Genomic DNA, 26,607 nt, shown 5'->3' with positions numbered 1-26,607 from the left:
GTTCTAGAGTCGTGCTTAATGTTCGTGTTGCTTAATGCTTATTCTTGCCTTGGTTTCTGACGAGAGATGTGTATCACGCAGTTTAAGAATAAAAGCAGCAACAATAAATGTGAGTTTTGCAGCGTGCCCTTTCTGTTACAGGATTTCACTAGCGAGAGGTCTTTCTGTGCAGCAAGTCAGAACCGGGTGTCAATTTACAGGACTCCTTTTCTTCCAGACCTTTGAGTAGCTAGTCCGTCATAGATCCACCCATAGACCTCCTTTGCTGTAAACCAGTAATTCCCTGCCTCCTCTTCCTGCTAGCATTTCAGTCCAGAAGTTAAGAACTGTGAAACTGAAGATTTAATTCCTTCCGTTGTAGTCAACATTTAGGCAAAGACAGGAAACAATGCTTCGGGTGATTGTGGAATCTGCTACCAATATCCCTAAAACCAAGTTTGGGAAACCAGATCCTATCGTTTCTGTTATTTTTAAAGGTAAGCAAAACTGTCATAAATGTAGTCAGAGAAGAAGTTTTGTAAAAGTTAGTGCCCTTTGTAAGTATTTGAAAATCTGGGAAAACGTTTTCCTAAAATTACATCTGATGTCATTTTAGGTAAGACTTAAATTAAAACGGGAGTTACCTGAATGAAGTTTGAACTGGGTGGAGCACATTGCTCTGTTCTGACCAGCTGTACTTCTGTTTCAGGATCCACATTTTACAAGCTTTTCCAAAGGATTAGCCTGTTGCTTTAAAAAGAAATCTAATTGCATAAATGAACCCATTTTAATTCTGATATCAAAGATTACCTTGTTTTCCCTCTGAAAAATCATTCCTGTCTTGATTACTTTGAAGAGGCACTGCTCACTGTCACACACATACAATAAATTTGTGATATATTGTTGTTACAAGTAGTGTATTGAAAAACAGTAGTAGTATCTCTGAAGGTGTTGATTTTGTTTCAGTTTGCTTTGGGGTTTTTTGATGGTGGTGGTGGAGGTTTTTTTACAAATAGAATTGCACATCAACATTTGGCCTGTTGAGTTTATTTACTTAGAAGATTTTGGAAGGAAACTGTATTTTTCACTTTCATTGCTCATCAGTTATATATGGGAGAAGAAGACTGTGATAAAATTAACATTTATATGTAAAGCTAATTATGTTTTACAGTATACTTTATGTGTTGCCATCATTACCTCACTTGGCTAGGCTACAGGAATTTCTAGTATTGATTTATCTTTAAGGTGCCAAACCCCAAAACCTTTAAGTGATTTTGGATCATGCAGCACATCAGAACAAACTGTGACAAACAGGTGTCTTACCTCCTGGTGTCCTGGTTTCCTAAGTGTGCAATGAAATCCAAGTGTATTTTAAAGTGTGAAAAATCCTTGCAGGAGTTAGTCATCTTTTTTTAAACCAAATCTGAAATCATGACAGCTGTAGGCTGGAAAAGGACAAGACACTGCACATGCAGAATCTTAACTTTAAAATAACAAGTTTTCAGATACATTTATTTCAGCATCAGGAAGATGTGAAATCGTTCCATTTCCTTTAGTTTCCTGCTTTTTTTCAAGGTTTGGTTTTGGTTTTTTCTAACCACCCTGTGTGTTAGAACAAGTGGCAGAGCCTGTCTCAGTAGGTTTTGGAACTTCATAATTCTTAAAATATGATTTAATTGCTCTGCAAAAAGTGAATACACTGTAATTTCTCTGGTTTATTTCACATTCTGCTGCTGCTTAAGTATCAGTTTTCTCTTTCCACTTCCTTGTCTTTCTTTGCTTTCCTGCCAGTTTTGTCTTTCTCAGTTGCCTGAGTTCCAGCAGTTTCAGACTCCAGAGCTGGTTTATGTTTTCCCTTCTTTATGCCTAGTTGTCTGTTTAATCCCTCTTTGTAACTTTTTCTTCCTTCTATGTTCTCTAATGCAGTTAGCTTTTACCTAGTAAATATAAGTTACATATTTTTTATTGCTGGAATTGTTTTCCAGTCCTTCAGTTACCCAAACACAGGAATTGGACAACAGGTATTAAAAGAATTAATTTATATTTATCCTTTATGTACTATAATTGGGATTTTTAATATTCCCAAACATGCTTAACCAGTGGCAGCTTCATAATTGTGACAGGCTTTTAGTAGGATATTTAATTTCTCATTATCCTGCCACTTCTATTTATGTGATTTTACTACATACCAACAGTCTGATTTTTTGCTTCCTGTCCAGAGTGATTCAAGTGGGACAGAAAATACCATGCTTTTACCAGCTACTAAGCAGCTCTGATTTAATTTGTAAGTGGAGTGCCTGGTTACCTAGTGCAAGGGCATAGAGTCATATCTGAAATATGTTTGACATCCAGCTGTTTATGTTTATAGATTTTTTTAATATACACTGCTGGTTCCCCCCTCACCCTCTTAATGTTAAGATAGGAAACCAGTCTTATTTTGGGAAGATTATGTCAAAGGACATTAATCTTTAACTTCAGTCCCTACCCAGTGTAAATCCTGGGGGACATAAAAAATCCCCAACATTTGGGAGTTCTAGACTGGGGAAAACCTCAAGTGTTTGCAGGAGTATGGCCATGGCCCTGCAGCACATTTTCATGTTCTTGTTTGACTCTGGAATATTCTTGGTAAAGTCTTAGTGAACAGTACTCATTTGCCAGAAAATTGCTGTGGAAGATGGCATTTCATTAGAACAGTATTTTTCAAATTTTAATTTACAGGGCCTTTGCTGATGTCAGGTTCAGTAAATTTCAGCCTCCCATGGAAAAACAGTCTTTCAGTCTCAGACCTTTACAGCCATGCTGTGAAGGAAAAGTTCATGATCCTGCAACTGTTGGTATGAAAGTGACTGCAAGTGTTTTATATGTTAAGACATGTAAGTTAATAAGGTTTCATCTATGAATAGAATAGATTTCATCCAATTTTTTAAACTAAGCTGGTTACAGACTAGGCAGTTAATATAATTGTTACAGTGATGTGTATTAGCTGCATATTAGGAAGAAATAGGCAGCTGTTTCTGTCCTGATATAACAGAGGAGTTTTGTGCAAGCATTTCCATTTTTTTCTTTTTTTTTTTTTTCACATTTATGTCCAGTCCAATGGGATGGAACTTTTATTTACTTTAAGAACAGCTCACAGTTCAAAGAGAACTACACCCTGAGAGTAAATGAATATCGCTATCTGGAACTGGGTGCTGTTCTTGCAGAATTATGAATTTGTCACTCAGTGTGAGAAAATTCACTGGTCAAATTGATATAGAAAACTGTTTTTTTAGCCATTTCCTAAACTGACACTAAGTGATAATGATTAAATCAGTATAATTGCTTTGGTTTATTAGATTCTCATCTCAGCATGTAAAAATTGATTCAATTGCTTGTATGTGCAATCAATGCTAGGATATTTAGTGCTTTGATAATTTGTTTTGGCTGTCTCATCCCACTTTATGCAGTAAAAACTGAGGTGAAATGGCATTTAATTTGATTGATCCAACTTGATTTAATTTGTGCTTCATCTAAAAGCTTTTCAGCAGGCCTGCAGTAGTTCAAAGCTATTTTAGTTTATATTTCAGTGTGTGAAAGAAAATGGTTTTAGAGTGTAATTATTCTCTAGAAATAAATTTTCTCTTTTGCAGAGAGTTAAATTATCTAAATGTAATTTCCAGGGTTTTGGAGGTCTGCCATTTGATTCTGCAGTTGCTGCCACCATGCAATTTTAATTCTCCTTTGAGAAAAGTTTTATGGGATATTTAGTTAACTGAAATGTGATTCTTTCTTGAATCTTAGACTTAGGACTGTTGTAAAAGATAATGTTTGCTTCTGCTATTCCCCACCTGCTCATGTTGATTAAAATGCTAGTCATAATAGAAAAAAAAATAAATGGAAACATTGTTTTGCTATACTGTAACCTTTATAATGATGGAACAGTTATTATTTAAACAGCTCTTCTTAATTTTTTTGACACTGAGCCACTACATTGTGATTACAGTAATTTCCACCTGAGAATATTAACTACCATGTTATGAGGTAGTGTAATGCCTCTTTGCCTAGATAAAGCAAATAGTGACTCCTTCTACAGTACCACAGTTACAGGAGTTAGTTTTTAAAGAAATGAGTATAGATTGTTCTACCTGCATCTACAATGATTTATTTCATGGTAGGCCCACACTAAAAATGGTGAGTTACCCCATTGCACAATTTGTCCTGATGTGGTTTAGTCTTGGTTGCTATAGCTGCAATCATTACCAGCAGAGGAAAACAGCCTGAGGACCTGAAACTTTTGTGAGCTCCTGGAATAACTGAGCAATCCACCTCACCCTGCTTGGCAACGGGGATTTTTGATTGGAAGAAGAAAGAGCTTTGCCAAGAGCTTAAACACAAATACCACCACCACCCAGTGCATTAAAATACTGATAAAAGTATGAAAAGGAAGTCAGTAAAGAGACGAGAATATATTCGAACTATTTCCTTGAGGAATGTGAATGTCACACTCTGACTAAACTTCCAACTAAAACCCAGTGTAAGCTGTGCTTCCCAGTGTTTTTTCATCCAACTTCTACACAGATGAATAACAGAAAAAGTTTTTTTTCTCAGTGTAATCTAGAATATGCATATTAGTGGAAACGTAAATCTTTCTGTTGTGAACATGGATAATTCAGAGTGGAAAATTTAGCACCTTGTCAAGAATTGTTCTGACTGTTGTTCAAGCCAGGGCTCACCTAAGAGAGTTACATTTTAGCTCAGACAGGGATCATAGGACTTTTATCCATTAGTTCCATCAGAATCAGGTCTGTGATTTACTATCCTCTTTACAAAGAGCTGTAACTGTTCCTTTTTTCCAGTGAGCAGTGAAAACAACTTTTCATCTTCCAGCTTCTAGAGGGACTTGGACTATCAGTGCCCAAGCCCAGATATCCTGGGATATAGCCAGTTTTGAAAATGCTTTCTCTCCTATTAGAAAGCATTAAGTTGAATTTCTCTCACTAGCTTGTTAATTAGTGCTTTGTTCTGCAAAATGTCAGGCCACAGTATGGTATGTTATGAAAGCACTTTCCTTTGTCCTACAACGTGAGTCAATATCCTGTATGAATTGTAGACAATTCCTGTTACATAAATGGGAGTCAATTCTTGTAATTTGCAGCATGGGCTGACTTTTTCAGTACATCCCACTCTCATCCAATAAAAAGGAGCCACCACAGTCAGCAGCCTGACTAGTGCGTATATGAACTTGCCCGTTTGGCATATCTTTACTCTTGCTTCCCAGGCCTTTGAAACATTTTCCAGGTTAAGTACAGTCATAACTTCAAATAACAAAAATGGAATGATCTTTACTGGAGTCTTTAAAGATGTGGAGTGTGTCTGAAGCTTGGACTTCTTGAGATGGCTGCGGATTTTGGAGATCAGCAGCTGCTTTACACCCTATACCTAAATATGCTTGTTTGTTATGGCTAATATATGCAATCTCTGTTTAAAGAGCTGTGTGTTTGTTTGTGCTCTTTTGTGCTTCTGAGTGTCAAAACACATCCTCCATCAGAGCTATATAAATATATATTGTAACTGAACAGGAAAAATAATGCCAAGCTATGTATAATTTGCACCAACCAACCCCACGTTCTCATGATTTGTAGTTGCCCCAAATGCAAATTTTACCATGAAGTATGGAAAATTTGCAATTTTTGTAATTTTTAGGCCACAGTAAGTTCAGTGAAGTCATATCTGCATCTCTGGAAACCCATTTTTTCAGGAAGGATTACATTTCCTCTTGCATGCATGTGTATTTCTTCTAATATTTGCTCATTTAAACCCGACAGTGCTGACACTGTAAGCATATCTTCTGAAGATTTTTTTTCATGTGATTTTATTCCAGAGCTAAACATTCAAAAATATTTTGTAACTCAGATATAGTAAATGTGTAACACATTTTCTTTACTACTTTCAAAAGTAGTACTTTACTGCTATCGCTTAGAGGTTACTGTTTGGCTTGATGTCTTCCAGTCTTTTAATCTCTTTTATTTTCCATGATTATTGAAGGTGAAGCTAGGGGTCATAAAAGGTTGCAAAACCTAAATATTTATTTTGCTTTTTGGAAATGCATCTAGGTATGATTAAATGAAACAATAAAAAGCCTCAACTACTAAAATCGCCCAGGGGATTCTTGATTGTAAAATATGCAACTTCTGGAAGAGAAAAAAGAATTGGAACATTTGGTTTGAAGTTCAAACCTTCTTTAGAAAAGTGAAAGGAAAAAGGTTTTTTTTAGTGCTTTAGCAAAAACAAATAATCATGCTTTGTTTGTATTTGCAGATGAAAAAAAGAAAACAAAGAAAATTGAAAATGAACTCAATCCTGTTTGGAATGAGGTAATTTTTTAAGAAAATAAATCCTTGCTCATTTTAAGTCAATTTTAAGTCAAATTTAAAGTCAGTTTCAACAGCTGAGCATGTTGTTGGAAAAAGGATTCCGTGCTATGTGTTCTTTCAAGGTGTTAGTAAATGCAGGTGAAAGGATTCAGCTTGAACCGTATACTACAATTCATTAGTAATGTGTTAATATAAAATTAGATGGATAACTGATGAGTTTGTGGCCTGGTTTTGTTCCCACTTTTCTTTTGATCAAAATGATACTGAGCCATTGTTCAGCCACATGTATGGGAACATAATGGGATCATTTATTACATAGCAGGGAAAACCATACAGAATTAAAAGGAACTATATACTGAATGTCTTCATGGTTTATTTGTAGGCCTAGTTTTATGTTGCATCTTCAGTAATATTTTTCTTGGGGAAATGTTTTCTTGGCAGTGTTTTTTCACAACAATAAATGAAAGTTAGATTTTTCTTACATTTTGCAATTGGAATTGTAAAGAAAGAGAACACACAGCTATTTGCTCAAATTCAGTATCAACTGAGTTCAGCCAGTATTGGAGGGGATTAATATCAGATATTATGAATGACAAGACAATATGTATGTTAGTGTGAGGAAGTGGAGCTGCAAAAGAAATGATGGCTCACTATTAAACAATTTAATTGTGCTATTACTGCTAGTAATTAGCAAACCAAATACATGCTATGAGCATTTTTTACTTTACTTCTGCAAATGTAAGCTGTATTTGGTCTCTCACTAAATACAAAATTTATTTCTGAATAATTTTGTTGTATATGCTCCTCTGCTGTTAATTTTTACATAGCTTGTCGTTATAATTTGGGTTTGACTCATGTTTTTTATTGTTATTCAGATTGTTGAATTTGACTTGAAAGGAATTGCTCTGGATAATTCATCTTCCCTAACAATTATTGTGAAGGATTTTGAAACAATTGGACAAAACAAGTATGTTCCTTCTTTCTCTTTCCCTACCCACTCCCACCCCAGTATTAAACACAATTTTCTGTACAGAAATACAAGGGGAAATGGAACTGATAGCTGCTGTTAGCTGTGCTCTCTCTTTTCTGTCAATGCCAAGTAGTGTTCTCGGTTGCTATTCTGTAAGGAAGTATGATCATGTCATCTTCTTCCTTTTTGTTTATGGCAGATCTCATGTGTGTTAGGCAAACATTCATGTTTACTCCCAGCAGCCCAATTCCATTGTTAGCTTTTCTGTAGTATTCTCTGCCTCCTCCAAACATGTGGATTCTGGTTTTTACAATACTCTTTAACAGCTCTGTTGCAAAATCACTATGAATCAAGCCAGTGCCCTCAGGTCTCTCATTCTTGAGATTCCTGCAGGTCAGTTAGGCAGGAATGTATTGCATGCCTCTGACTTTAGGAAGGTCTCGAAACTTGAGATAGGAAAACTTATCAGTAGTCAGAATTTTGTAATGGACTTCGTAATGCATCAGAAAATAAAGGAAACTGATTATCTGAAGCACCTAAAATATTTCACTCTGTACATGGGTTCAAAGTTAAGCAGTCATGTGGTTGGTTTTCTTCAAATTGTATTTGTAAATATAATGTAGACTCATATTTATAACTCTTAACCCCCAGCTTGTGCAAATGCCTGTTTGTTTTGCTTGGGTTTATGCACAGAAAGTTGTTCATACCAAAGCCAGAGTAACACCTTCATTAATGCTCTTTGAAAACAGATCCTCAATAATATCCTCATATTTGCCATGTGTGATGTGTTTAGAAGGGATATTGGCAGGGAAACAGGATGAGGGGGTGAGAAGTGAGAAACGCATGAGCGGGCATCCTTATTGTAACATGGTAATAGGAAATAGAAGCTTGTAGTTCTTTTAAAGACACAAAGCACTGTAACAGCAGAAGAGATTTGATATTTACAAACATTCATATTTAGATGAAAGAGTACATGAAAGGAGGGAATGTGGAATAAGTCTCTCACCTACCAATTGCATGTATGCATAACCTGTATTTCTGTAGAGTTACTGATTCTATTTACTGAGTTGGAGAGAGAATTAGGACTTCCATATCATAGATTTGCTACTTTTTCACAGTATCCTCTTTTAATACTTAAGAAAAAGTCTATAGTTAGATACATGTCTGTAGTGCTGCAGCATTTGAAAACAGTGCTCAGTGGAAGAGTTTGCAAATAACACTCCCATGGTTTGTCTGTGTGCTAGTTCAGGATTGGAAAAGTGAAGCACAATGCCTAACTAAGGTCCTTACTACTGAGAACTATTCTAACGACAGCTTAAGAAACCCAGTGTTTGCTTCTGACATTCACAAATAGACCCATTAACTTGGGAGGTGTATTAGGTGTCTAAGCTAAGAAGAATTTAAGCTGAAATCAACAGTCTTCCCTTTAGAGGTTCATTTTTTAATATTTTTCATTTTAAAATCTAGATTGAATTTTGATTTCGTTTATGAGTGTAAAGAATATGTCTAGGGGCTTCTGTTGCCTGAGAGCAAGCAATGAAAAGGACCTACACCATGTCTTTGGCTTTATTTTGTTTCTTCTGGAGGAAAATAAGCAGTAGGGATTATTGTTGTTACATTCAAGGTAGTGACAACTTTTGCTCAAATGTTCTGCTGCTAACTGTCTATAGGCCAGAAGCAGAGCACTGTGTTTCTCAGCCCAGCCTCCCTCTCTGGCTGCTCACTCACAAAGCTCCTGGCCAATACACACTGTGCTGTTCCACACGCTCTCAGTCCTGACCAGTTCCACACACCTGTCTGTTGCTATGTCCAAGAGGTGACTACAGAACCTGTACTACCTTCTGGAGCAGCAGAGCAGGAGATTGCAATAGAAGACATGATTTGTTCCAGCTCCTAAAAGCTGGTATTGCTGCTCATCCAGTCTGTTTTTAAACATGCAGGAAGAGGAGTACAGTGGATGTTTTTCTGTTTTTACACTGTGCCAAGGCACTGAACTCATTGCTTTGGTATGTTTCTGTAAATTAAGCCTGAAAGAACATTTGGATATTTTTCCATTTCCTTGTTTGCCTGGAGAGAAAACTTACTGCTTCATTTACAGGATCACTAGACTTCTGCAGATGGGTTAATGAGTGCTCTTCATGGTGAAAAGTCACAATAATTGAAAAAGATAAATAAAACAAACCACTGTATACAGACAGAACATCATAGGAATAAACCAGAAGACTTGAATGATTCATGCTTAGTTAGATCTTCCAGCATAAATATGTTTGAAAAGAGAACACATCTGTTTTCTATTACAGCTAATACTGTTTATAGAAAGATTTCAAATTCTCAGAACACTAATCTTTATGCAGTTAAAAAAATCCCCAAAACCCCACAGGAATGTCAGTTGTCCCTGTGAAGTTAAGAGAATGAGCTGGGATTATGTGTTTCCCCATACCCTTTGTGTAGCTAGTAACCTAGTGAGACAGGAAAAACAGATTGGGCACACCCTTTGCTCTAACAGAAAAATGTGGCTACAAATGAACAGTGCAGCAAATTATTTATTCATTACTAAGGATTTCTCATAGTTAAATAATTTCCATATTTTTTAAATCTTCCTACGGCTGTATCCTTTTGTGTGGATTCTTTTCCACAGTGTGATTGTACACAGTTGCAGGATTTCCTTGCTTCCACTGCATGCAAGATCTAGACAGTTTAAGATTCAGTTTTGGGCTTTTCTTCCCTGTTCAAAACAGTATCCATGTTTTGTTTCTTTTTTAAAGTTTGTTCTTGTGAAGAGTATTATCAAATAAGTAAAGATAAAATAGAGGTTTTTCTTAGTAAAAATAATTAAGCATAGAAAGAATAACAGAAGGTGGGAGTTGGGTCTTGCAGCATACTCTATAATGAAATATACCCACTGAGAAAGAAAAGTTAAGTATAGTAATTATAACTGCAGCATAGCATCAAGTTTGTTGATGAAAATCAGAAATATAAACCTTTGCCAAAATAAAACCTTAAAAGTAGATGAAAATAATTTAAATGCTTGACTCCTGAGTAATTTAAACCTTGGGGCTTCCAGTAGAAGTAGCATGTAAGCAGTTAGAGGACATGATAGGCTAAAGAATTTAGTGTAGATTGCTACCTTCAGACCAAGAGGAATAATAAAATGGTTGGTACTGTGAGTTAGCACTTCCTGATCCAGACATGGGTGTGAAGTTTCACTTCACTTGGTTATTTAGGCAGCTAACAGGAAGTGCTAACCGCAGCACTAACGGATTAATTAGCTTTGGCACAAATGCAACTCAGTTTTTAGTAGTTGGTCATCAGGAGTTCACTGATTTCATGCTTATAAACTAGGTATTTTGCTTTGATCACTGTGGGGAAACTGTCATAGGCCTGGTGAGGTTCAAAATCAGCTTCTGAGTAGGGACTTTGCGTTTAATTTTGATATCATCTCCAGTGGTAGACCAGAAAGTTTAAACTGCTTATGGCAGGACAGAGTTTTAGCTTTACTCCTGCAAAGATGGAAAAGTTTGAGAGACCAGACTGATTAGGCATTATATCTGTGGAAGTCTTAGGGATGGCCAAAAAGGTACTTAAACATTTAAGAAACAATACTCATTTGCTTTGGTCTTCTGTTAAAACAGCTGATGAACAGAAGGTCAGAGGGTGCATTAAGCTATTCCAGAGCAGAAACTGTCCCACTTGATAGTGTCAAGAGACTAGTGTGATCTGGAACTAAGTGGGCAAATGTTGATCTGCTCAGGCAGGAGGAAGAAAGCTGAAATAGGTCCAGCAAAGAACAGTGTCCTTTGACAATGAACAGTGGTAGAAAGTCTTTTCAGCTGTGCTGGATGGAAGGGGTTCCTTGTCATCTTGTAAGTCATGACTTCAGATGGAGATCACACACAATCCTGCCTGAAAGTAAAAAGTTTTCAGAGTTCAGAGGAGCCCAGCAACTTCACAGTAGCCATGCAGAGAACCAGGGGTCTAGTTACTGGTCAGAGAGAAGTACAGGAGCAGACCTTGCAGCAAAGCACTGAACATCAATGAACTGGTGATGGACACGATCTTCCAACAGCTCCTGAGATCAGACTTAGCTAACTTAGCCCAAAGATGAGAGACCTGAGAGAAGCATGTCAGAAAAAAGGGTTTCTCTAAGATATGTAAAAAAGTGACAAAGATGATACCTAAGGATGACTTTGAGGCATTCCTTGTTACTTTGGAATGTATTACCTCAGTTGTTGAGTAGCTGTATGATCAAACCCAGACTGAACATAGTCATGGGGAACCTCTTCTAGCTGACTAAGCTTGAGCAGAGGACTGGACTAGATGATCATGAGTGATTCCTTCCAACCTCGTCAGTTCTGTGGTTCTGATAAGGGAGTGGCCAAATCCAGTGAACAGGATGACCATGGGAAAGGCAGAATAGTGCCCAAAACTTAGAATTTGTCTGAATTCTAGAAGTGGACTAAGATAGTTTGTAGACTGAATATTAAATTTCTCAGTCTTTTGAGAGGGGAATAAGGATGGAGACTGTTGTTGCCCAGCATGCTAAAGGAGGGGGAAATAAAGGCATATAAATATAGAGGCAGCTGGTTGCAAGCAAGAAGTCTGTGTAACTGATTCCCTCTTCAGTCTGCTGAAGGTGATCACTATTTTAAAAATGGTTACTAGGCATTCAAATGTGTGCAGTTATCATTTGTACAGGGCAGATGAAGATGTAGAAATGGAAATGTACGGTGGAAAATTTCAAAAGCACTACAGGTGAACAGCAATTCTTGAGTTAATGTCACCAGATAGGAGGGTGTGGTTGCTGAAAACATTCCTTCTTGTGATTTGAGATTACTTTGGGTGGCTTCTGAATTGATTATGCTTTTGAAGTTAAGTCACTCCAGCTCATATCAAATCAAAAGGTCAAGTCTACATAGATTTTTTACAGATGTGCATAGGAAAATATTTTCTTTCTGTAGAATCAGATTTGGCCAAGCTGCTTATGGGTCATCTTGTTGGGTTTTTCCCTTCTATGGCACCTCAAAATATGTAAGTTTCTGCAGCTAAATACAAGTTGTTATGTGTAATACCTGGAAGGTATATTTGCAGGAAATAGATGTTTTGTATTTAGGTATCCTAATGCACTTTGCAAAAAATTAATTTATGTTCTCTTGACTCAGCATTCAAGAATAGCTATAATAGTGCTCTTGCTTCAGGTCAAAAGATACCCTTGCATCCTTAGCTATTCCATGAAAAAGCTCTGTGGCTTTAGGGAACCTCAGTTAAATTCTCTGTGTACAAATCTTTTTTTCCGCTTTGGCAGCAAAGCTGGTATTTTATTTATAATGCATGTTCTTTGAAACATTACAGGGTAATTTTTATATTTTTTTCATTGAAAAAAAAATTTCAGTTATTCCAGTAATCCACTTCGGTATGGGAGTAAACTGCTACTACTACATACCATGGGAATGAAATGCCTTGCCAGGTATCATGAGACCAGTATCACGCTAAGAAATGTTGCCTAAAAAGTACTACTAAAAGTAGTCTCTTGGGTTAAAAATACATACAGTTTTCATTTTTCTGGGAGAGGGTGGGAGTGCAGATGCAGTCCCAAAGTAGACAGAAGTAGCTCAGAAGAGTCTACCGCATGTCAGAGCCGTTTGAAACCTTCCTTTGGTAGACCACTCTAGAACCATTAGAAACATTCTGAGAATTTTGAAGCGAGAGGATGAACCTATTCCAAAATTCAGAGTATGGGCAAGAGAGTAAAATTTTGCGATTCTCTAGTAAGCACATTGATTCCATTTGTTCTGTTTCAGTGTTTTCATTACCAAAGATGTGGATGTGTTTGGTTTTGTGTCTCTTTCTGTGTAGTGCAACAGCTGTTATACCTGGTTTATATTCACTACTTCTCACCAGAGAGTTTGAAAATCTGTGTAGGGAAAGAAATTTTTATATTCTTTAGTTTACCAGTGAGAATTCAGTGGTGGAAATAAGTGACATGACTGTTGAAAGTTATACAGAAGATAGTTTTAAAAATAGGCAAAAAATAATTTCATTTTTTAACATCTGTTAGGTTAAAGCTGTGTCTGCCATAAAGAACACCAACACATTTGAGTGTAATGAAACAGAAATTAAAAATTAGCAATACACAATCATTACATGACATTTGTGATGGTCTTTTGTTGTGCTTTGACTTTTCAAGTAATGGCTCTAGTTACTTGGTCAACTAACAGATGCTAGCAAAAGAAAAAATGGGAACGTCTGTTTGATGTATACTTGCATTCTAATAATGATTTTTATTTAATTTCAGATTAATTGGCAGTGCATCCGTAGCACTTAAAGATCTTGTAGGTAACCAAAGCAGATCTTTTCCCTTCAAACTCATACCTCTACTGAATGAAAGGGGACAAGAAACTGGAGTGAGTGACTTACATTTTCTTGTTTTGCTGTATCCTTAGTCAGAATGCTCCAGCAACAGGGCTAATATCAATTTAATTATAGGAAATTTCTAGCAAAAGCTCCAGACGGAGGAAATTTATAACCAAACATATATGTGTATATGTCTATACAATTTTGTTTTCTCTGTATATATTATGTAATTGTATATATGTGTTATAAATATTATGGGCCACAGAGTATACATGGAAATCATCCTGATGTTGAAAAAGTGCATTTTCTAATTCCATATGCACCTTTATACTTTGAAACAGCTACCTGTGTCATAGCACTGATTCTGGAATGCACATGCTCATACACACATTTGCTGCCAGATCCCTTCAGAGAGTTACACAAGAACCTGCTAAACTTGATTTAGCACATGTTTAGATTTAAATGTGCTTAGTTATTAATTAAGTAGTTTTTGGAACCTGGGACCTTACTGTGTTTGTACAGTGTAGCTGTTAAGGCACTTCATACTGCATTCTAGTACACTTCAATAATGAGAGAAATTTCAGTCTCTCATCAGCTGCAGTTTAATATCATGATTAGTTGGTCACAGGGTTGAGCTTTTTTTGCTGACTCCTCATGTTACTCTGGCAACTAGGAATAATAATGGTTTGTTCAATAATCCAAAACCACAGTCAAGCACAAAAAAGACAATTCTATAATTGGAATGGAAAATGACGTAGTGTTTTTCTTCCAGGATGGAGATATGAACAAGCAATTAGAGAAGCCAGATAGGAAATTTTACTTATGCTTCTGACTTGTTGATGAGACAGTGTTATTTCTCTACTGCCTTTGTTCTTCTGTCTGCAAATTTAGGATGTCACCTTGTCTGCCATGAATATTGTAAAAAAAACTTAACATTTGTAGAACATCTTACATGCTTGTATTGTGACAGATTTTTCTACATATAAACGCAGTGATTCCATTTGTTAGATATTATTCTAGAACCTAGTCCACTAGCTGCAAATTGTGTAATCTTTATTGTTTGTGTATATATATATATATATAGCTTAATAATAGTTTATTAATTTACTAGTAGCTAAACATTTATAAAGCTGTTGTGCCCATGAATAGTGACCTGTTCATGCCCAGTGTTAGAGCAACTTACTCCTTTAAATCAACTGTTTTGAATACTGTGGGCTACATAAAAACCTTTATTTCTCTGTAGGCAACAATCGATTTGGTAGTAGGGTATGAGCCACCAGCTGGACCTGCAAATCCAACTGATCCAGGAGGGACCAGTGCACAGGAAGGTATTTCAGCCTTTTCTCAGAACATTATTGTTAAAAGCTCTAGGAGGTGTTTAAGATAAGGCAAAAAAATGATTCAGCAGCACTGTTCACCAGAAGCAAGCATGTCAAGACTGCCAGGTAGTGATTTTATAGAAATTAAGTATGATTCAGAAGCTAAGTAAAAAAATTGCGTTTCCTGACATAAAGTGGATTTTAGTATAATTTTCTCTATTTGCTTAAAAACTTTTCAAAATGGCTTTTGCTTATAAAAGAAAGGTTTTTGAATGTTCAAGGAAAGAGCAGTTAGCTGCTGCAATTCTAGGGCTGACCAAAAAGTAGAGAAATTCCATCTTCTTTCTTACTTTCAATGTCAGGGAGCTTTGGGAAAAGATTTTTCTTGAATAATTAAAGCTCTTTTCCCTTTTAGAACAATAAAGGTTTGGAAGACACTGTTTTATATTAGGTTGATATTTGACTAGCCAATTAAATACTGTGATCAGTAGGGAATATTCTTTGGTCTTTCTATATATCATATTAACCAGGCTTTTGCTGAGAGTATTTTTGAGATCTGGTTTTCCAGACTCTTAAAAGAACTGTGAAATACAAGCTTTTGCAGTTGATTGGAAAATAATAAGCCTAATATCAAGGCTGTATTTGTGCAGAAAGAAAGAAGTTTAATAAATGTTTTATGTTTGAAGATATGTAAATCAGTTTGACCATTATTTGATGATAGATAACATAAGAAAGAAAAAACTGAAGTCAGGAGTCTTCTGGGGGAAATTTTGATTGCACTGGCTTCTCTCAGAGATTTTCTTTGAGAGTGAAAGGATAAATAACATAAGCACAAAAACTGTGAGTTAAATTACTGCACTTCAAAGTAATTTTATAGAAATGTGGACTTGAAGGCTAAAAATGCCAATTCACTTTTATGAGATTATTTTGATAGCTTTTAAAATGTTTTTTAATTGTAATATACAGATAAAAACAGAAGTTTTTTAGTATTCAGCAACTTCATGAAAATTATTTCAGTGTGAATTATCAAACACACCTTAGTTAGTTATTGTAATTACCAATTTCCCCTGAAATAAAATCACTTTTCCTGAGATAGCTACAGCTCAATTTCAGAAAGTAAAAATTAAGTGCTAGGGTATGTGATCAATTAGCTGCATGGATCCATTCAGGCAAATGCATTTGGAGACATGTTAGAGAGATGAGTGGGTTCTTCTGCTTATAAAATATAGAGTATGTCAGTCTCTCTGGTTTTATACATGTCTTACAAGGACCATGAAGGACTTTTTTATACAAAGTGATCATCAGCCTGTAATTTATGAAGTTAGTATACATTCTGTTTATGTCAACAACCAGAGACACAGCTCATTCTTCCTCTAAATTTTACCATAGTCACTGTCCAGTTAAGAAAAGCTAGGAACAGAAGGAAGTGGCCACTTTTGTGGTCTAAATATTTATGGATCCTGTTATGCAATACTGGAATCTCTAAGTATGATTCAGTATTGTAGTGTCATGTGGTTGTAGAACTGTCTTCCACAGAGGGATGCTGATTTCAGAACTGTCAAAGAGCCTTACTGAAAAGCTTATTCCACACTTAAATGTTGTGGAGAAGGATTCAGTTTTATTTTGGATGACAGACCCTAAATGTATTCATGCATTCAAGATTCTGAACTAAAAAACAATATTGTGCTATAGCCTAGTCTTCCTGATGAGAAACAGTGGGATTCATTCAACAGTTTATTCAACTGGAGTAAAATGAATCCCTTGTGATGAATTGTGAACTAGTTGGGAGATGATAACAGCTCAACTTTGCTTCAATCAGTTGATTTAAAAAGTGCATGGGAATTGTATTAGACACTGCGTCCAGAAGAGACACTGATCTAGAGTTAGTTTGGTTGGGATATAAACTTGTTCTTAAACAGGCTAAAACAACTAGCTTTCAAAACAAGTTGGAAGAATGTAGTTGGCAAAAACATTGTTGATGTGAGCTAATAATAGAATTCTAGTGAAACTCTTAGATATCAGAGTCTCAGTACTGTAACTTTAACAGCAAGCTCTGCTATTTATTTGTTAATTGCACTTTTTTTTTTGCTATATGAGATGGAGAAGATGATGGAGGTTACGAGGAAGGGTTGGATGGCCCAGTTGGTGGTATCACACCAACAGCTCCAAGTGGCACAAAGGAAGCCCAGCTAGCTAAACGCATCACCAAAGGAAAGAAAACACGGAGAATCCTCTCTAACAAACCACAAGATTTTCAGGTACTAGATTTATTAAATATTGCATGTTCCCGTTTTCTGCTGAGCATAACACTGCTCCTTTTACACAGCCTGAGTATAATCTAATGTCAGCCTATCTAATGCACCACAGAGATAATTAGCCTCTTCATTTAAAAGCCAGTATTTCGAAATTATTCTTTGCATGTTCCTGTTACTGAGTTGTCTGGTTTTGTACAGTTCTGACTGAAATATTGATGAACGTTATTTAAAGACATTTCAAACTACTGTAGTAGCTTTAAAAATAAATGGTAAAGGCAAGAGAAAAAACTCTAGAGAAATAACCCTAACTTGTCTTGTAAAATTAGTTACTGTCATAATTAAGCTTGTAAAATCTGGTTCATATCTGTCAGCTACTTCAGGTGTTGGCTAATATTTTTGGTGGTATAATAAGGAATTGTCATCAGGATCACAGATAATACAGAGAATGAATTAATACAAATATTTGGGTTTTTTTTCAGATTCGTGTTAGAATCATTGAAGGTCGTCAGTTGCCTGGAAATAACATAAAACCAGTTGTCAAAGTTCATATTTGTGGTCAGACACACCGGACAAGAATCAAAAGAGGAAATAACCCATTTTTTGATGAAGTAAGTGGTTTAAGAATACCCTAGCTGAAGTGTTGAGGCTATCAAATGTAGAGAAATAGTTAATACAGCCTTCATTATGATTGATTAATAAGAAGTTACTAATATTTATAGGTAATTATGGCTAGTATGCATTATGCCATTCCCAGTCCCTTTCTTTATGTATTCACATCACTGAACACACCTCTGTCATGGACAGTCCTAGCAGATAAAACTATCTAGAAGGAAGTCAGACTTCATATGAGACATAAAGAATATTTTCTTTGGTGCATGGGCCGTGTGACAGAATCACTTTGAATAGTTGTGTGCAGGTTATAAAAATCACAGAAAAAGGAATTAGAAATCATTGTAGACCTCTATGGTGTGTGCAGACAAGTGCTAGGTGCAGTGCCATAGAACTGCCACAGAATCTGGAAATGTCACTGCCATGGTACTCATGATTTGTAAAAACACAATTAGATTTCTCTGTTCAGATGGGGGGTTTGTACATCAAACACACTGAAATCCAGGAGAGAATTCAAAGCCACCTAAGGGACACAAGAATGATCCCGTAGCTGGAAGACTAATGTTGCAAAACTAAAGTGTATTAGAGAAAATGCTGAGGATAACTCTCCTTGTCTGGGCATGTGTGGAAAATTCAGAAGATTTTGGAACTGCGTGGCAAGCATGTTTAACACATACAGGCAAGACCAAGGAATTTATAAAACTTTTAAACTCAAACTAAGCTGTAGGTAGCAGCCAAGGTTATGAAGCCGGGAAAAAATAGGGAGGGCAGAAATAGGTTGCACTTATATTGAAACAATTCCTTGGCAGTCTCAGTGTCCATAGTAGTCTAAAACTGGAATAGAGGGACCATGCTTACATACCCTTCCATTTTTTTTGTATGAAATACTGACTGGAATATAGCTGGGATCAAAGACCAAGCTTAGTGAGGCATGATCTATTATGAAAACAAGCTAATAAACAACATATCTATCCTCATGATATCAAGCTATCAGATTTATTACTATGGCCTTGAATTTCAAAAATTCAAATCATTACAATCACTGTCACCACTAGCCCTAAAATAGGCCTCTTTGACAACTACAACAGAGATGGTTAGACCAGGATTTAGTGTTCTGGCAAATGTTATTCCCCTGAGAAAAATATGAAATTCAGAGCAAGGGGCTGCTGGAAGTTTGCAGCACAGTTATGCTGACTGGGTTTGTTAAAATTGAAATTGTGAATGTGTTGTCTGTGTTGTACTGAGTCAATTTACTAAATTCAGTTTTTCATTCTGCACTAGATTACTATACTAGGTGTCCAGAAAGGAGGTGGGGTAAAAGCACTATATCAGGCATGCTTGGCATGCCTCTTAAAATAATGCTTTTGCATTTTATATTCAGGTAATTATGTGTTTATCGTTTTGAGACAGGTTATTTTTGTTTGCTTTTTACATGACAGATATTTTTCTACAATGTGCACATGACTCCTCTAGAGCTGCTTGATGAAACAGTTAGCATTCGGGTAAGAAAAAAACCAGTGCATATTCACAAGGCTGCTGGATACCTGTAGCATCCTCTGGCCATTTCACCAGGTTGTTTAGGAACATTCCTGTTTCATGCTCCTCTTGTCTTTTTAGGTGTATGATTCTCACTCCCTACGAGCAGACTGTCTAATGGGTGAATTTAAGGTGGGTATGAAGTAAGCTCCATATCCAGACTAAATTAAATAAAATGGGAGAAAATTTTTAAGTACTAGCTTTAAATGTTTAAATTTATACTTCTTTGCCATGGGGTCAAAGAGCTGATGATATCTTGCTTCTCAAGCTAGAGACCATTTTCTCAAAGCACTAGTAAGCAGGGTTTTTTTATTTGAGTAGAAGACTATTGTTAAAGAAATTTGTGGTTTATATACCAAGTTCTCTAATTTGCATCCAGGTAATTTTTCTTCTTTTGTGGTCAGGTGATTATTTGGTATGAGGCAGGGTTTGAAGAGATAATTTTATTAAGAAGCTAATAGGCAGCATAGTGATTTGTGTGGTGGCATAAAGATGGCACGTTCTCAAAGGATGTGGAGAGGGGTTCCTTTGGTCAAAAGTTAAGAAAAAACGATGGTGGAAAATCCACTTGGTAAAAGTTGTTTCTGTGGCCCTGATAATATTAGTGAGATGCTTTTTATTTGGATTTGTTCTGGTCAACTCTGCGAAGTAGACGTCTGCTTGCCAAGAATTCCCATGGCAATTGTAATGGCTACTGGAATACACTGTTAAAACACTTCCAGTATCTGTGCTGTCTGTCTTTTCTGCTTGTTTATTTGGTAGTGCATAAATTCAATAGGTCTCTAGACCAGCTTTTTACAAAAATATGCAAAGAGGGAAGAATGTTCTTTTGTAAATGAAGCACTTTCTGCCACAAAGCTGGTTGCTTTTTCCTTCTCACTACTTCTTTTCTTTGTGATTTCTAGTGATTCAGTCAGTGGTGTATTGCTCTGTGGAAGATAGATTATTCACTGAGCAGGTGACAGCATGTCACTCAGCTACTTTCTGTTCCTGCAGGCACACATTCCAACAGGAAACCACAAGGGTAATTCTGTCTAGAAAATCACCCTTTCAGACTTTACCTGCAAGGAATATTAGCCCCATCTACCATGAGCAAACATACTTACATTCCTGAACATGTTTAAAACCTGATACAATGAATGAGGCAATCTTGTCCAGGTTTGACACACTGGGGAAAGAAACAGTCATGTTCTTAATAAAGAAAAATATATTATTCATTTAAAAAAAATCCAAAAACCACCACCACCAACAACAACAAAACAACAAAAACACCAACCAACCAAACAAACAAAACCAAATTTCACTTCTGGAACTGGAGGATGACATGTTGAGCAGGAACAAAGGAACAGAAGTGTTCTGAAAAGCTTGTCTGAACATACGATAATGAGTGAGTGTAGGGAATTCAATAAGCAGTAAGCCAGGCCCATCTTGTGTCTCTGGTAAATGGAAAATCTGGGGATCCAAGAAAAGAAGAAAATTACTGCTTTAGTTCTAATACATGTTTTCTTGCATTTTCTTCTTTACTGCTCTATCCATTTGAAATCCCTCATTTTTCAATGTAAGGCATTTTCTTTTCTCCTCCTAGTAATACTCTGTGTAAACTGTCTTCTGTTTGTGACAAGCGAACAACATAGTACTGCCCATTAAAACCATGGGGGGAGTTGCCCAACCTTCCTTCTGTTTTGGTATTTCTTCAGAGGTAATGCCTTTGATCTTTATTTCAGATTGACATTGGCTATGTTTATGATGAGCCTGGTAAGTAATAGTTACTTCAGAACTTCTTTCTTTGAAATTACCAGTTGAAATATTTCATTAAATTTCTAAAGTAAAAGAAGAAACTTAGTGTAAAGATATTTAAGTTTGCTGCTTTAAGTGTTAACTTCAAAATATCCAACAATATATAACTCTTTTCAGTGAATTCACAACTTTGAAAAACAATGCAAAAATATTTGATAACGATGTCCCTGAATTAGTTTGCCAAAATAGTTTTACACCAGATTTCTTGTTTTGGATGGCACTAATGAGACCTGTTTAGGACAGGATTATTTTGTTAAATAATTAGGGTAATTTAGGATAAAGCATAATTTTATCACATCTTATATGATGTCTGCCATTTTGTAATGGCTATTACTGTGGCCAGTAGTGATGTTTGTTTTATTTCAGGCCATGCAGTCATGAGAAAATGGCTTTTGCTGAGTGATCCTGAAGATACAAATTCAGGTGCCAAAGGCTATATGAAAGTCAGCATGTTTGTCTTGGGAACTGGAGATGAGCCACCAGTAAGTTTAATTTAAATGTTTTTTTTCCCCCTCTCCATCCCATGGATATTTATTTATGTCATGTTCCCCCCCCCCTCATTGTTTTAATACTGTATAATTTGCTCTGTGAACAGTATTTATAAGTAAGACAGGATTTACTAGTGGTTTCAAGAGCATCCTGTAGCAAGTAGCTAACTCAAAGCTTGTTTTGTTATTCTGGTCAATTAAGCAACCTCTACCAATTGTGGATAGTCCTTCATATATTGGAAATAGAGATGTGTTAGCCTAGTTTTGCATGCAAGCTAATATGTAATTCTCCTTAGCATAGCTAAGCAGGCAGAGTAACACTGATACCAGTTCCAGGACTAAGTCAGAAATGTCTCCACTACTACAAAACATAGACAAGCCCATAGAGAAACCAGAGTACCAGAAAGCTCCAGATTTTTCCTGGTGAAGATCAGACCCATCAATAATTACAAGTCAGGCACAATTAATTTGATGCAGGTGAAATCACTAGGTAGTTTTAACAATCCAATCCTTCACTGTCTGCTGTTCTGTCAAGGTGAAAACAGGTGATTTTTTCTTGTAAGGCTTTTCTTACCTGACCATTGCCTGTCGTTTAAGTTCTGCTTTTCTTCCTGTCTGATAGGAGTAACAGTATGCAAAACTTAGTTAAATATAATGTGGTCCCCATAACCATGGCAGATTGTCCTTAGTTTTGTATTAACTGTTCCTCTCTGCTATCCTCATGATTCTTGAAATCACAAGGTTATGTCTAGTTATTTGTGGTGTGTTTATTTTAAAATGAGGAAGCAGTAAGTTCTAGTAAGTTATATCAGACTTGTAAACCTTTTCTAATTGTAGTAAACTCCCTCTCTTGAAATGAGTATGGCATTTGTGTGGCACATTGTACATGTGCCAAAATCATCATCGTCTGATGATGATGATTTTGAAAATGTGATTATAATGGGCTCCTGTAATTGAGTACTTTAGAGATAAAACTGAAAGTAAAATAGTTTAGCTAGAATTAAATTTTTGTGGCTTGATAATTTGATACAGTCTCATTCTTTATCATGAAACTGACAGCAGTCTTTAGCTAATCAACAGAAGCTTAGCTAATCACCTTAATTCTAATTCTGTACATTGCCTTGTCTTTTTTGTCTACAATTTTGTCCCACGACAGGTTGAGAAAAGGGACAGAGATAATGAAAGTGATGATGTGGAGAGCAATCTGTTATTACCTGCTGGGATTGCACTTCGCTGGGTCACTTTCCTTCTCAAAATCTACAGAGCTGAGGACATTCCACAAAGTATGTAGCTGCTCTCTACTTGTCCCTTGGTGTTTGAATACCATTAAAAATAGTTATTTGTGTTAGCTGTTCAGAAGAGAGTATATGTGACTTTTTATCCTTACTAGCATATTTTCTCACCTATATCTTTGCCAAAGAGCAATGTCTTCAAATACATGTGTAATGCTTTTCAAATACAGTGATGCCTTTAAATTCAGGAGCACGTCAGCACTTCTTATGATGTTTGAAAAATCTATATTCTTAAAATTTCTCCTAAGCCAAAATTCTCAGTTTTTACCTGCAGCACTTCAGAAGTTTGTTTATCAGGTTAGACTTTACACTTCCTAGATCTGTGAGTTGGTTGATTTTGGTAAGATTGCATGGGCAATTTATTATGAACAACAACAACAACAACAATAATAATAATAATAATAATAATAATAATAATAATAATAATAATAATAGTACCATAATTTAATCTTTTACACCTCTCCAGTGGATGATGCTTTTGCACAAACTGTCAAGGAGATATTTGGAGGAGAAGCAGACAAGAAAAACCTGGTAGATCCATTTGTAGAAGTTTCTTTTGCTGGGAAGAAGGTAATTCAGTAAATATCTGAACTTATGTATTCTAATTATAGTCCTGAGAATAGATTTCATATGACAATATGAATTTTTCAGTTTACTGAAATTATGGAAATAAAAAAAATGACAAAATAAAGTTAATTTTGTAAAATGACAAACTTCAGGGTGCAATAGGAAGGGTGTAAAACTGATGACTAATGAAAGGAATGTATGACTAAAGGCTAGTACTGTCATATGCTAGATTGCTTGCCTACCTTATGTTCCTGATTGCTTTTAGTAATTGGTGATACAGATCTTTCTGGACAGATTAACTGCATTTGTACATTTAAATAATAATGTATTCCTTAGAATGCCAAATTTGATCTGGAGCACAACTGCACAACTTATATTCATTACTAGTCAATTTTTTTGTCAGTCATTTAGTATTCTATACAGTCAGGTTGCCCCACCCAGTAGTGTAGAAGATCTTTAGAAGACATGACTAGCAAACAATGCAGCGTCTCCCCTGTGTATGTTTTACATCTACCCTAAAATCTGCATAAAGAAAGCTGGAATCAAGCAATTTCTTCATCTCATTTCTCTGCTGTGTTAAAGGCACATTAAATTGTGGGTTGTGGAAATAACAAGCCACAATAATTTCATTTAATTGTAGCTAGTGAAAATAAAAAGTAGGGTAACCCAAATCTCATGTTTAAACACTGTTTCAATATTTTGTTTTCCTCCTAAAGTCATTAATACTGCATATGCAGATTACTCTAACAGTAGTTATCAGTGGAAAACTCATTGAGCATTAATGGCTCATTGCAGCATTAATCCATGATTCATTGACTACTACATTGATTTTTTTTCCAATCAGATGATGATGTGTCCTAGCTAGTAGCTAGGGCATTCTAGTATCATACTAGTATTTATGTCATAGCTAGTAAATGTTTTTTTTCCCCTATTTTATCTTTGATGCGTTGTATATTTTGATTTCATTTTTGGCAGGTTTGCACAAATATAATTGAGAAAAATGCTAATCCAGAATGGAATCAAATTATTTATCTTCAAATCAAGGTCAGTTTTTTTACCCTTGTTTCTGTAGTAAACAGCCATTTTTTTTGGAACTCAGGATATTAACATTACAGAGGTGAAAAAAGTAATGAGTTACTTTGCTTTTTTTTTTTTCAGTTTCCCTCAATGTGTGAGAAAATAAAACTTTCAGTTGTTGACTGGTGAGTTATGACTTTTAATCAAATTACTTAAGAAGCTAAATGATAATAAGTGGAGAAAAGTCTGCTTCTATAGATGTCAGGTATTTTTACAGTGCATGAGAGTATTTAAGCAAGTGTTTAAGTACCTTTATGGTTTCTTTACAAGAGATCTGATTAGTGTAACATGAAACTATTTTTAGTTGTGTGTAGTGAGAGCTGAGTACTGTCACTGTTTCATGGTAGTGTAAAAGTCAGGTGACATGTTCATGGTCTACAGCCCACTTTTGTAATTTGTCATTACTGGTTTTGTTAGTAATATTGAAGCATTTCAGGTCATAGAAAATGTGTGTATTAGTAGCTTGCCACTGTGTGCGATGACCAGCATTGTATTTAAATAAAATCTCTTTTTATTTCTCTCAATTGTAGGGATCGACTTACAAAAAATGATGTAGTCGGAACAACATATTTAAGTCTCTCAAAAATTGCCTCTTCTGGAGGAGAGATTGAAGGTAATTGCTTGAGCAGTGTCTAACTCTTAAGTATCTTCTCTTGTCTTACACACAATGGCAAAGATCAGTGTTCAAAGAAAATATATATTTATCTATATTTTCTCAATTCCCTTGCAACAGGATTGTCTATTCCTGAAATTTTCAAAACAGTGCTGCTAGAAAATATTCTATGGGACTTTTAAAAGTAAAGTATTAAAATTTTAATGACTAAACCACATCAGCATGGGAATAGCAGTAATTCAAGATTTGGTTTTCTGTTCTATCTATCTATCTATCAGTCTGTCTGTCTGTCTGTCTATCTTAATGAACTAAGTAAATTTGTGAGTACTTTCCCAAATCCAGAAAACGATGTGATATCACAATCTACTGTGTGTAAGATATGCAAATTTACTTAGATGCTTAATAAGATATTTAATTTCAAGATAGTCTGGAGTCACTGCTTCAGGACCACTTCTTTTTTGGACACTGGTAAACAAGACTCCTTTTGCTACCTTATAGGAGTATCTGTTGTATCTATGAGAAGAGAACCTAAAAGCTGTGGAATGTTCCTGAGTAGTTAAGCCTAAAGGAGCTATCTAGAACCACTTACTCATTTCCTGGACATCACTTGGCTGCTTTCAGATGCTGGGGGAACTTGGGTCAGTCTCTGCTCTGATCAGTACCTGACTAGAAGCAGGCACTGCATCTCATTGCATGAGTGCTGGGTATTCCTATTTTGGAACTGTGATTTTGATTGCACTGCTATGATTGCAGACAATTGATTTATGTGCTTCAATCAGTAGAGATGGCTGGATATGTAATTTCATAAGGTTAAAACCCAAAACGGATTAACTACAAGAAAACAAGTTAGGTAAGATACGAGGTGCCTAAAATATTGTTCTCAGTGGAAATTAACTTTGTAATAAAACTCTTCTTAAAATATTATAAGAAATACTTTTTTGTGTCAAGATTTTAGAAAATATTAGAAAAAAACCTAGGTACATTTATATTCTAATATAATTTTGTGATTATTGATAATTTTTTTGTGATTTATATCTATAATCACCTCTTTTTATAGCAAGATCTTTCATGCAATTGGACCGGCTCCAGACTATGATTCTGTGTTAACATGCCAGAAAAATTGCTTTATCTTTTTAAAGAACATAGCTTGGCATATTAATTATCCATACAGAATTATAAAGCTCAAGGTTAAACAGGCTTAGCATGTATTTATCTGGCTATCTGCACTAGTTTGAAGAGCACTCTCAAAACCATTTTCACCATTGTCACAATATGAATCTAAATTACTATTTTTTCTGTTGTATTTATAAAATCTATATGATGTGTACTTGTCTGAGACAGACCAGTTTATCCTTAAGTTGATGGCTGTGTCAGATGTTTAAAAACAAAGTTAGTGGCTCC

At 35.7% G+C, this 26,607-nt stretch overlaps 1 protein-coding gene across 1 annotated transcript in view; it reads left to right on the top strand.

Annotated features, from left to right (window-relative positions):
• Positions 1-388: 388 nt before the first annotated feature.
• Positions 389-26,607, top strand: part of MYOF (myoferlin) — a 62,431-nt gene continuing 36,212 nt past the window's right edge. Inside the window, exons 1-16 of the mRNA XM_062496834.1 lie at positions 389-476; positions 6,277-6,332; positions 7,208-7,299; positions 13,595-13,703; positions 14,897-14,981; positions 17,070-17,230; positions 17,707-17,835; positions 19,276-19,338; positions 19,454-19,504; positions 21,097-21,127; positions 21,536-21,651; positions 22,814-22,940; positions 23,416-23,519; positions 24,492-24,560; positions 24,675-24,718; positions 25,124-25,206. Of these exons, the coding sequence (XP_062352818.1) occupies positions 389-476; positions 6,277-6,332; positions 7,208-7,299; positions 13,595-13,703; positions 14,897-14,981; positions 17,070-17,230; positions 17,707-17,835; positions 19,276-19,338; positions 19,454-19,504; positions 21,097-21,127; positions 21,536-21,651; positions 22,814-22,940; positions 23,416-23,519; positions 24,492-24,560; positions 24,675-24,718; positions 25,124-25,206 (1,408 nt within the window). The remainder of the gene's footprint in view (positions 477-6,276; positions 6,333-7,207; positions 7,300-13,594; positions 13,704-14,896; positions 14,982-17,069; positions 17,231-17,706; positions 17,836-19,275; positions 19,339-19,453; positions 19,505-21,096; positions 21,128-21,535; positions 21,652-22,813; positions 22,941-23,415; positions 23,520-24,491; positions 24,561-24,674; positions 24,719-25,123; positions 25,207-26,607) is intronic.

Source organism: Cinclus cinclus, chromosome 7 (genome assembly GCF_963662255.1).
Source record: "Cinclus cinclus chromosome 7, bCinCin1.1, whole genome shotgun sequence".
Lineage (NCBI taxonomy): Eukaryota > Metazoa > Chordata > Aves > Passeriformes > Cinclidae > Cinclus > Cinclus cinclus.
This window is presented reverse-complemented; position numbering and strand designations above follow the sequence as displayed.